This window comes from Diabrotica virgifera, chromosome 1, assembly GCF_917563875.1.
Source record: "Diabrotica virgifera virgifera chromosome 1, PGI_DIABVI_V3a".
Classification (NCBI taxonomy): domain Eukaryota; kingdom Metazoa; phylum Arthropoda; class Insecta; order Coleoptera; family Chrysomelidae; genus Diabrotica; species Diabrotica virgifera.
This window is the reverse complement of record NC_065443.1, coordinates 282,908,846-282,921,790: the sequence shown is the minus strand read 5'-3', so window position 1 is coordinate 282,921,790 and position 12,945 is coordinate 282,908,846. Positions and strand designations below refer to the sequence as shown.

General features: G+C 32.1%; 2 protein-coding genes across 28 annotated transcripts in view; both read left to right on the top strand.

Moving 5' to 3' along the window:
- LOC114328343 (cytoplasmic dynein 1 intermediate chain) overlaps nucleotides 1-12,945 on the top strand; it is an 86,996-nt gene that overhangs the window by 22,050 nt on the left and 52,001 nt on the right. For 16 of the 27 annotated variants that reach the window (XM_050650980.1, XM_050650962.1, XM_050650953.1 and 13 more), the window contains one exon: nucleotides 1,923-1,943. The exons of the other annotated variants lie outside the window; for them this stretch is intronic. In XM_050650980.1, the coding sequence (XP_050506937.1) occupies nucleotides 1,923-1,943 (21 nt within the window). The remainder of the gene's footprint in view (nucleotides 1-1,922; nucleotides 1,944-12,945) is intronic. 27 annotated transcript variants of the gene reach the window in all.
- Nucleotides 8,782-12,332, top strand: LOC126884773 (zinc finger BED domain-containing protein 4-like). Its single transcript, XM_050651001.1, has one exon. The coding sequence runs from the start codon at nucleotides 10,385-10,387 to the stop codon at nucleotides 12,278-12,280; it is 1,896 nt and encodes a 631-aa protein (XP_050506958.1). The 5' UTR covers nucleotides 8,782-10,384; the 3' UTR covers nucleotides 12,281-12,332.

Sequence of the window (12,945 nt, the reverse complement as noted above, 5' to 3'; positions counted from 1 at the left end):
CTGTCAGTACTGTTTTTGTAGTGAAACTGGCCTATTTTCAAAAACAACAATAAACACATTTATAGTTTATTGCACATAATTACCTCCGAGGTACAACTTCAATAATTTGTAATATTTTATGTTACCACACTAAAAACTGCAAGCAAATCAACAGAAATACCGTCCGGTCACTGGCTCAATTATAGTTACGTGTCTCTAAATGGAGAAAATGGTGATAAATCTATACATATTCATCTTAACTTTCCATCAACTGTAAAGTGAGATATATAGACCAATTTTATATTACAATTTACGACAACCAACAAGTGTATTTTCCAATTAGTATAGAGTATCTACTAAGTTGTCATGAAATGGAAATAATTAAATTACTCATAAACTACTTGAAAGAAACAAATATGGTCATTTAAATGAAATAGGTATAAATATAACAAAATTAATAGATTAAGGTAAAAATAAAATAAAAATCTGTGGCTAACGGATCTGCATCCAAGCCATCTTTTCACGCACAGACACTCACACAACAGACAACAGTAAAGTGGTAATTTATAATTTCATCTCTTTCGTTTTTCGAAATTTCGTGTTTGGTACTATTAATAGATCTAGCAATACCTACATATTTTAAATTCAAAACTATAATAGATTAGTGTATGTATGATTTATATATAAAACATTTTTTCTCTTCTCTTTATAAAAACTTACAGAAATAATCTCGTTAAGTTTAAATTTTGACGTGTGTCATATTTCAAATTTTGACAGGTGTCATCTGTCAAATTTTGACAGGTGTCATTTGTCAAATTTTGACAGGATTTGGAACATTTCTTTTTATCGTTGTCGTAGTTCCTAATATATACTTAATTGTTTTATTTTAGTTATAATCATAAGAGAACACGACACGTATTCATATAAATAATACTTACTTTGGGTTTGTATCAGAAAGTCATAAAATCAATAAATTTTACTTTTTAGTATCTATATGTTATTAATGTACTTAATATTAGTAATAATTTTAGATTGAGCAGGTGTTTCTGTTTTAAAATTTCAGTGTTGAAATTTCATTGAATGAATAAGGATATGTGCTGTAGCATACGAAATATTTTGGCTTATTTTGTAACATGTTCCGAAGATTTCATCTGAAAAAGCAGTTAAAGAAGAAACGTACATTTTCTCTCTGTGGCTTTTTTATTTGTTGGTTCTAAGACTTGGTGGCACCTTCTTGCGCTTTCTTCCACTTTCCCTATGATGTTATTGTTTTGCGGCGTATAAAGTTCAAACTAAACCCTTCTTTCAGTAAGTCATAAATTTTGACGTCATATAGTATTTTAAGAATGTCGCAAATCATTGCATGATATTTTATTTAAATTTGACAGTTACCCGAATATTTATATTTATATAAATATTTGCCAGAATATTAATATTTAAAATATGTTAATTAAAAAGAATAAATAAGTATACCTACAATACAATTTTCACTATACAATGTCGGAAAATACTAACGTAGAATGACAATTGTCATTTTACCATTGACACTGTGAAAGTACTGTCACGATCGAGTACTTTTGCGTCAAATTATCTTTATTCGCTTCATTGATTGGTCATCTATTTAGCGTATTCTAAACGTCAACCAATTATACATCCATAAGTATGTCGCTTAAATATGCAACTACCCCTCAACGAATACACAATTTTCTAAGTTCTATGTATAATAATCACGGACGTACCTTTTCTACTATCACTTTTAAACTAATGCGTAAGAGATAATTTGATAAACTAGGAGGCACTGAAAGAAGGGGTAGGTTTGAACTACTAATGTAACAGTCACATAAGACAGTGAAATTTGAACCAGAAACACCAGTAGTTGACATAGTTGTGTCGTATCTAAGTTATATTTAGTTGTTAACTAAAGTTTTTTGTGTTTCTCTCAGCCCACGCGACCGATTACTACGGTAAGTAGATCTCTTCTTTTTCTGCCTTCCGACAACACCTCCTCCATCTATTACATTAAGTACTTGTGTGAGAAAATGTCCGAATGTTTAAATTTTAGACGTAAGAATTAAGAATTGCCTACCATATTTTACGCGTTTTTTTGGGTAGTTTATAAATGCGGATAGTGTCCCAGTATATGATGTATTTGTTTGATAGTGGTGTAAAACTACCAGACCAAGTAAATCAATGCTCAGATTAGTAAAATTTGAACATTTTTACGTATTACCAGAAGACTACGATACTTTAGAAGATAAGAGTAGCAAATTGCTGCTATATTTTACGTTTGAAAGATTTTCAAAACGACAAAATTGAATAAATCAAAAATAACGCGGCTCAAACATTATTTTGACACTTTGGAATGTTTTATGTTGTTTATAACGTGTCCCCAATGTCACCAAATCCACTAATGACAACGACTTGTTAGACTTTAAAGAGCTATGCCACAGAGCCTTTGTTTGTCGTGTTTCCACAGGATGGTTCATATAAAAGATGGATTTTTGGTGAATTTTTGAAAATGAGAATAGAGAATATCGATACCTAGCTTAGAAGAATGATTGGAATTTATGAACGAGGAACTTTAATGACAGAAAGGCGTAAAGATATTAAAATAAGAGTTAGTAATGGAGAACATACAATGGGCCGTGTTATTCTATGGCACGTTTGTGTGACCAGAAATTAAACCGCGAATTACTCTTTTATACGAATAATCAAGTAGTGGTGGTCCAAATTTAGATATTCATTTGAATACTGCTTTATGGCTTTACTGGTATCTGTTATAATAACATTCAGTCTTATAGCAAAATATACTGTTCAGAAAACTTTAGTAATACAAGCTCTTTTCCCATCTATTTTTCTTATTTGCAGAATTCAACAGTTTTACGTATTTTCTTGATCATTTTCTATAATTTCTTATTTTATTATAGGATTGGTAGGTTAGACATAGCTCAACTTTTTAGATGTTCAACTATTTTAAAAAATGTTCAGTTTCCTTAATATACTATGATGCAAATATGTGGAACACATTCATTATTTCACAAACAGATTACTTTACAAACATCTTAAAATACGTCAATTTTAACCTTTGAATAGCCATTCATTGCTATATATCGTCGGCTTACTGCCAAAACCAACTAACTCCACTTTTTGTCGATTCCGAGTTAAGTACGCCTTTGTACTCTATCAAAGAATGTACTGATGAAACTAGACACTTCAAAGCAGATTTTAAATGTGGGAAACAGAAGGGTCTCAAAACAACTAATTCCAATGATGACACTTTTATTCAGCCAAAAACAGATATATGCAGTTGTCTGCACATCTCTGTTTAAATAAAATAGTATTTTATCATTTACAGTATTCTAGTTCTGCCAAAACAAGACAAGTGCCTGATATGGAGGACAGTGATGTTCAAAGTTACCTAGAAGTTGACTAACTTTGTACAGCCAAAACCCGACAAGTGCCAAAAAAAATGTTTTTTGTACTTTTTTTTAACTTTCACTTCATTTTAATAATTTTTTAACAAAATGTTTCGTTTATAATGTTATTTACTTTAATATTTTTCAGTCATTAAATCATTTTTAAATTCAAACGATTTTTCATTTCAAATTAAAGTTTAAAACATTGATTCCTCAAAACTTTAAAAAGTGGAGTTAGTTGGTTTTGGCAGTAAGCCGACGATATGTGTAGTGACGTTATCGTTGTTGCGCAATGACGTAATCGATGATTTTTTAAAGTACAAACCGAGGACACCTCATTTGAAAGGTCTCCTAATCGCATTGCAACGTTGCAATCATTGCAACGGTGCAATTATAACGGTTCTACAAGGTTAACCAAAACTATTGGCTTATTTATACAAGTAACTTAAAATGCATGTAGTAAATAGTTATAGTAAAATACAATCAATAAGAAATGTTAAAATTGACGACCTTCAGCAATGATGCAATGAAAAAGACGGGCAGTAAATTATTTCCTAACTTTTCGATGACTTCAGGAGTTATTTTTTGTGCAGTTTTCGTTCTGATGCGCTCCTTCAACTCTCTACATTATTCGGTCGACTTTGATACACTTTGCTCTTTAAATATTCCGACAGAAAAGTCTAACGGAGTAAAATCTGGAGACCTTGGTGGCTATTCGATAGATCCTCTCCTACCTATCCACCAACCTGAGAAAACTGTATTTAACCTTTAACTACACGCGCTGGCGTACTTTGTACGCCAGATATAAGAATTCTACTGGAAATATATTTAAAAATTTAATTTTTGACCTTGCTTATTTTTCTAACCTATCACTGGAATGTGCTTTACAATTTGGTTTTAGTTTCGTTATAATCGGCGTTCTGGAAAGATCGTAATTTAGATTTTATTATTTGTTGTTTCCGGTGGTGGACAATATACCCCAGGATTATATTACTATAAGTAATATGGTACCCCCATTATGGCAAAAAATGTATTTTTCTTTGTAAACAATACTTTTTCTCCTGTAAAAAATCACATTTAAAAAAATTTTTTATTTGTAATTTTATTTATCATGGAATCCAGTTATTCCATGATTCCAGTTATAAATCCCAATTGGCTTACTGAAAAGGAACTCCAAGTATTCACTGATGCCGAATAAGGTTTATAACAAACAACTAAGTGTATTTTTTCAAAAAAAATTAAACAAATCCGCTGTTTTTAAGTGTATTTTCTTGTGGCGTACAAAGTACGCCACGCGTGTAGTTATGTTATAACTTGATGCGCGGGTAGTTAAAGGTTAAGTAATGTGTACTTCAACGCCGTAGTGTAGGGGAACCCCATCCTGTTGGAACCACAAATAATTTTCTATTTGGAAATAGCTGCTTCAGCTGTGGCATGGGTACTCGTGAATAAATTCCAGATAGTGAGCAGTTAAGTTTTCCTCATCAAAATATGGCCCTATACCAGTGGTTCCCAACCTTTTATATCTGGCGACCCACCTTATGATATTTTTTCATATTCGCGACCCATCGTTCACCCATGATGATATATATCTACGTTATTCAGCTACTGTAAGAGCCAAGCCGCGACCCACCTGAAACCTGTCCGCGACCCATTAGTGGGTCACGACCCACCGGTTGGGAAACGCTGCCCTATACTATAATATGATTGTTTATAATGCCGGCTCAAACATTCAACTTCTCAGGATATTGTGTCCTATATTCTTCCGTCCAATGTGGATTTTCACTTGACTTTTCTATGAAACTCTGATCTCTGTTACATCGTTCCATAATGGTTTCGGAGAATTCGATTCTACTATCAAAGTCATCTTCTCACAGCTTCTGGACCAGATGTATTTTGTACGGATGCCACCTCTCTTTTTGTAGCACTCTAACAATGGTGCACGTTATTATCTAGTGTGACCTGGCTATAACTAGTATGGGAATTTATTGAAATGCTTTCAGTTTTTTGGCTTTGGGTATTGATTTTCTATCACTTCTGGGGAGATCTTCAACATGGCCAGTTTCTCGATTTTTTTTTTCAATTTTGCTAATGATTGATTGAGAAATCGGTTCGCGATTATGGTATTTAGCATTGTCGGCAAAAAACTAGAACAGTAAGCATTTGACGTCTATTAGCAGACAGATTCATAGATCTTTGGCAATAACGACCAGTCAATGACAATACTGATTTAAATATTTTTGTGACTACTTAGTGTTGTCGCCAGGGGGAGTACAACGGCCTCCTTTATTTAGATGGACTTACCCAGGTTTTTTTTATGTATTTTGACCTATAGAACCCGAATTGTTTGGGTAACAGTTGATCCGGATGTCGATAAGATTGTTATAAACAAAGAACTTGCAGAATTACATAACAGCGATTTTTCGCAAAACACAACATTTTTTTTTTGTATTTTTTGGATCATTCTAACCAAAAAAAATGTTCTTACAAGTTTTTTCCTAGGATGCATAGTTTTCGAGATAAATGCGGTTGAACTTTCAAAAAATCGAAAAATGGCTATTTTTGAACCCGAATAACTTTTGATTAAAAAATAAAATAGCAATAGGGAACTTGCACAATTTTTTTTTATTACTTAATAATGTTCAGTTTTGTTTAAAAATGAGATTTACAAAATTTTACACTTCAAAAACTCCTAATAACTAAGAAATACGTATTTAAAGTCTTCAGCGGTATAAAATAGTTCATACGACCCGTGACGTCATATAGTTTTACATTAGTTATTATTATGGTTATATTTCGCTGTGTCTAGGTAAACGCTAACGTGTACGCAAATAAAAAGTCAGGTATGTACACGCAAATTAAACTTCATCAAGCCAGTGACGTTATTATTTAGCGTGCGCAGTGACTGCATATTTTGGTACATGCTATTTTGACATGTTTAGCGTGTGTTTGATAGAAAAATATTTGTTAAAGGAAGGGAAGCAGAACTATTCAGATGTTTCAAACTTAATTGTAATAAATCAATGTATAGTATTTTTACTACAAAAACGTTATTACGTAGGTCAAAATTTTTGACGTAAGAGAACTGTCAAAACATTAGAATGTGACTTTTCATTATTGCCATGTTTATAATAAACATGACAATAATGAAAGTCACATTGTAATGTTTTGACAGTTCTCTTACGTCAAAAATTTTGACCTACGTATAGTATTTTTACTACAAAAACGTTATTACGTAGGTCAAAATTTTTGACGTAAGAGAACTGTCAAAACATTAGAATGTGACTTTTCATTATCGCCATGTTTATTATAAACATGCCAATAATAAAAAGTCACATTCTAATGTTTTGACAGTTCTCTTACGTCAAAAATTTTGACCTACGTAATAACGTTTTTGTAGTAAAAATACTATAATAACGTTTTTGTAGTAAAAATACTATATATATTATTAAAGTATATATTTAGGTTAGCAAAATAAATATATGTATTTAGTTGACATAACACGTACAAAATATTGTTAAAATAATTTTTATACGTAAGTTAATTATTATAATCAACTATTCTAAATGGGAAATAAGCCACAATTTAACTAAAAAAATGATTTTATTAACGTTTCGACGTCCAAATCGGATGTCATTTTCAAAATACAAAAATTAGTCAGATTAAATAAATTATTAGAAACATTTTTTACTAAGCAACACCATTTTTGTTTAATTTAATAATATTTTGTATTTTGGCAACGACGTCCGATTTAGACGTCGAAACGTTAATAAAATCATTTTTTGGTTAAATTGTGGCTTAGTTCCCATTTAGAATAGTTGATTACAAAAATGCCACAAGGATAATAGCTTCAGAACAAGTTAATTATTATTGTGAAAGCTTTAGGTCTTCCTTTTATTTTAATCTTTTACGGTAATACATACTATTTCATTTATAATTAAAAAAATATATATATTAATTTATAGTCTCTTATCTTTTTCGTACCGTTTTAAAATGTTCTTAAACTCATTAAAAGAACTAAATAATTGTCCACACTCCGTAGTTAATTTAAAAACAAACACTAAACAAATAAAAAATAAGAAATCACTGACACTTTTTTATTTGCGTACACGGTAACGTATACCTAGACACAACCTTATATTTAGGTATATTATTCTTCTCCTTCTTTAGTTTATTGGCCTCCACCTACTTGGGTATTTGGCAAGCTCATCCTCGTGTAATAAGTCAAAAATATTTATATTCTAATGACATTTATCGTATGTCATTGTAATAATATACACCAGAGGGCCCGGATTACGTACACTCGATACGCATCGTATCCGCCATGTTTTCCCATAGCGCCTTACGGGAAAACATGGCGGATACGATGCGTATCGAGTGTACGTAATCCCTATGCTGTTTGTTAAAATTGTAGTTTTATACTGTTTTTGAAGGAAAGGAACGAAGGTTTTCTATTGAAAATAAAACCATTTTGTAAAAGTACGAATTTTTCTATGAATAGTTCAAACGATCAAAAACACTTGTAACGTCACATAAATGTATTTTCTACTGACGTTTATAACGTCTAACTTAAAATTCTGTTTACTTTATTGGAAAAATGTAAATGTAAAACCAAGTGACGTCACGAGGCGTTTTGGACCACCTGTTTTAATTTGAATTTTTAATCGTCTTTAGGGGCCAAACGAAAGACAAACAAAACTTTTTTATCTTTGATACATGTTTTAAATTATGTTCTGTTGTGATTTATAACATTTTTTTCGAATTTAAAAATTTATGCAAGTTCCCTATTATGCTTGCAGCATTTGAAAGTTCAAGTCAAATTTTACCGATTTTGATTATTTGCATTGCTAAAAATTAATTTTTTTATTGTTAAACAAAGCTATAAACACATATTGCTTGAGTGATGTTTTCAAACATCTCTCATTTCTCATTCTCTGCATACGTAGCATACGTAGAATTCTACGTAACATGCATTAAAACGCATGCATTGGGCACTGGTCAAAACGCTCAAACACTTTTTTTTACAGCTTTGTTTAACAATAAACAAATTAATTTTTAGCAATGCAAATAATCAAAACCGGTATAATTTGATTTGAGCTTTCAAATGCTGTAACCAGGATTGCTATTTTATTCTTTAATCAAAAGTTATTCGGGTTCAAAAATTGCAATTTTTTGATTTTTTGAAAGTTCAACCGCGTTTATCTCGAAAACTATGCATCCTACGAAAAAATTTGTAAGAACATTTTTTTGCTTAAAATAACCTAAAGAATACAAAAAATGTTTTGTTTTGCGCGAAGTCGCTGTTATGTAATTCTGCAAGTTCTTTGTTTATAACAATCTTATCGACATCCGGATCAATTGTTACCCAAAAAATTCGTGTTCTACGGGTCAAAATACATAAAAAACTTAAGTAAGTCCATCTAAATAAAGAAGACCGTTGTACCACCCTGGCGAAAGGACTAACTTGACTGATACTGTAAAGAATAATTTCAGATTAGAATTGTATGCATTGTTATCAGTCAAATATTTTTTTCGGAACCAGCAAAAAACACAACTTTGTTTTATTTGCAGTGGTGGTCGTTAATGTAATTTAGTTTAAGATACATCGTTGCAAAGCCGTTTAGAAGACCTTTCATATTAGGTGTCCCGTGACTTCAGTTTATATTAGTCGTCTATTTCTGAAATAATGATTTCATTCCATAGTTTGCATCATACATGCATCAGATAAATATGTAACCACTTTTTGTTTCTATTGACATTATGCTTGTTGACCTTAATATAATAAGGTATATTAATATTTAAGCGTTTTTCGTAAGTACTTCTATGTTTCTGTTTTGATCGAACGTTTTATGTATTGAAATTGACCGAAAGAATTATTTCTACTTCTGAATTTTGATCTTCTGTAATGATGCTATCAATATTTGTCATACTTGACCTTATCGAAAGTCTTCTTCAAATCAACAACGCCGAAAATACCACTTTTTTCATAACTCATGCCAGAAACGCCATTTTAAAATTATTGCCCATTCTAAGGCAACTTAACATTGTTGCTAGTGCTTTGTATATTTCACAGAACTAAAAAAAAGCAATTTTAGTTGAGTAACAGATCGGAGGGGGGGTTGTCGCTCTCCAGCGAAAACAGTACACTTTTGGACCACCCTCCACGCACTCATTTTCTCGTTAATTTTCCATTTATCCTTCATTTCTGGGAAAGAGGAGCACATGTACTACTAATCTAGCTTGTGTGTAAGATAAAAGGCTTTTTTTATTTTGGTTTGTTTTGAGAAAAAGACTAGACAGGATGGCTATTCTTTTTTTCTCGGAAACTTGTTTTTTTCCTTATTTTTAATCGTGAGTTCTCGATAGTGTAATATAATTTTATAACGCTAACAGAGTAATAACAGCTTTACTAATTGCATGAAGAGTTTATTTTTTTTTTTCGTTAACCGACGTAAAGGAAACGAGTATGCTGGGTGATTGAATTTCTAAACGTACCAACAAGATCCGTTGTATAGAGCAAAATGCGCCGATTTGCACCGTGGGACTGTGCACTGTGTGTACTAGTGATGTAACGAATGTCATTTTTTTAACATTCGCGGATGCGAATGCGAATGCGAATATCTGCCACCGACATTCGCGAATGCGAATGCGAATATTCAGTTTTTTAATTAGACGCCAATTCTAAGGCTTGCCGGCAGTCTCGTTCGCGCGAGGTGTGTGGGTGTGTAATCTTGTTTCGAAAATTGCTTAATTGCAATTTGCTGAATTGCAATGTGAACTCATCTAACGGAAGTCGTAGACATAATAATTAGTTAACAATATCATATTTTATATCAGTGATATATAATATTGTTAAAATATCCTATATCAAAGGTTAATATATATTACAATTATGACTCAAGTGTCACTACACTCGCCTTGCTCTGCTCGTGCTCAAGTACATACAAGTGAATTTTGTAGCTAAAGTCTGATTAGAGATTTTTATTAAGATGAGTAAATCAAATTATAGTGAAATATGGACTTATTTCACACCAATTTGCGATGCTGAACGAGCTAAGTGCAAGCTGTGTAATAAAGAATACTCAAGGAAAGGAAGAACTACAACGGCCATGAGAAATCATTTAAAGGCAATGCATAAAACCGAGTTTTCCAAATTGGAAGAGTGTGAAAAACGAAAACAAGATGCATCTAAATCACTTGAGCAGGCATCATCTTCGCATCAAATAAAATCATTTATGAAACAAATATCGTTTCAAGAATGTGTGGATAAAACAAAACAGTGGGATAATAATTCTGCTAAGTCATTGGAAGTGGATAATTTTATAAGTGAAATGGTTGCGTTGGAGGACTTGCCATTTCGTTTCGTGGAAAGTGTTGGTTTCGTAAGACTTATCAAGCATTTGTGTCCGTCTTATAATTTAAAATCGCGTCAGTATTTTACTTCATTTATCTGCGATAAATTATTTTGCAAAGTAAGTGAGAAAATACTTCAATTATTGAAGTCGTTCGAAAAATTATCATTTACTACCGACATTTGGTCTGATACCTGTTCTGGAGTTTCGCTGCTGAGTTTAACTTGTCATGGGATCACAAAAGAATTTGAAAGGAAAATGATAGTGTTAAAAGCAGAAGTATTCAATGAAGGCCGCCACACCGGAGAAAATATTGCTCACAAACTTGAAGACATCTTGTCGTTTTGGGAAATACCTAAAGATAAAGTGAAATGTGTAGTTCGCGATGCACGTGCTAACATGAAAAAAGGTGTTAACTTATTAAATGTTGAACATATTGACTGTGCTTCTCACAAGATTCAAAACGTATTAAAAGCAGGAATGAAAGCTCAAGAAACTGTTGTGTCTGCCATAACAAAATGTAAAAAGATGGCAACTCATTTTCATCATTCGACCAGTGCCCAAGATGAGTTGACTAGTATACAAAAAAGGCTTAATCAAAAACCACTGAAGACTATACAAGAATGTACTACTAGGTGGAACAGCACTTTTTATATGTTGGAGCGTATTTTACAAGTCAAAGAGTCGTTATGTCTGTACGCATCGGCAAATAATAAAATTCCCCAATTGGCTTCTGACGAGTGGATGATTATTGAAAAACTTATCGGTTTACTAAGACCATTTGAAGAAATAACCAAAGAGTTAAGTGCTAGCGATGTTTCTATTTCTTCTGTGATTCCCTTAATCACCACTCTAGAAAAAGTTGTTCATGATCTTGATTCTTCCGATGAGCACATTGGTGATACGATTACTGTCTTGAAAGACGAGCTCATTCGCAAGTTTTCAGGTTTAGAGAATGAAATATTGTTTTCCACGGCGACCTTCATTGACCCAAGATATAAATCAAAATTTTTTAAAAATACGTCGACTAAAGAGCGTGTCATAGAGCATATTTTGGATTTGCTGGGAGACAGCCAAACCGACATATCTTGCAATTCATCTTACCCGAATGCAAAGCGTATCAAATTAAATCAATCTGAAGATCACGAAACTCGCAACAGTCTGTCTCTAAAAGAAAAGATGAGTTTACTGATGGATACAAGTGATAGTGAAGACGACATGCCTCTTCTTAGTTTTCAAAACCCTGTCCATCTTTTAATCCGTAAAACTCTCACTGAATACTCATTGGAAAAACGCGTGGCAGGTGACGTCGACCCTCTAACATGGTGGAAAGTTAACAAGGGAAGGTACGATCTTCTTTTTCCTGTAGTACGGCAATATTTAGTTACACCACCAACAAGTGTCCCGAGCGAGCGCTTATTTAGTGGCGCTGGACTTCTTTATACACCACATCGAAACAGACTTGAAGGAGAAAAGGCGTCGAGACTTTTATTTTTAAAGTTTAATATTCCTCTTTTAAATTTTGATTATTAACTTGTTTATTTTTGTTTGTTTAAACTGTTGACTTAAAAAAACATAGACTATTTATAGTATTATTTATATATTGGTAGCTGAATAATCCTTAGTTCGTTCAAGATTGATTGATTGTCTAAAATTAAAAGCTTCAGGCTAATAAAAGTTTTAGGGAATAATTTGTTTTATTTGTTTACATTGCATAATTTGTTGTTTTCAAATTGCTCTTTGTCGCCTTTTCTTAATAGAAAAATGAAAAGTGAATAGATTTTGATTTTAATAACCTTATTTACTATTCTAATTGGGAAATAATTAACAATTAAAACTTGAAAAATGATTTTATTGACGTTTCGACTTCCACTTCGGAAGTCGTTATCTATTATATTTAGATAACGACCTTCGAAGTGGAAGTCGAAACTTCAACAAAATTATTTTTCAAGTTAAATTGTGGCTTATTTTCCAACTAGAACAGTAAATTACATAAATGCCGTAAAAGATAGCTTCAGAACAATATTATTAACCTAATATTAGACATCAAATTATTTTTTTATCTGATTTTCATATTCGCAAAACATTCGCACAAATTTCTCGAATGCGAATGCGAATGCGAATATGCAAAAATATGCGAATATTCGCGAATGCGAATGCGAATGCGAATATTCGTTACATCACTAGTGTGTACTGTG

Bases quoted from the DNA above. Each gene is read 5' to 3' on its own strand.
- LOC126884773 (XM_050651001.1), top strand. From the start codon at position 10,385: ATGAGTAAATCAAATTATAGTGAAATATGGACTTATTTCACACCAATT.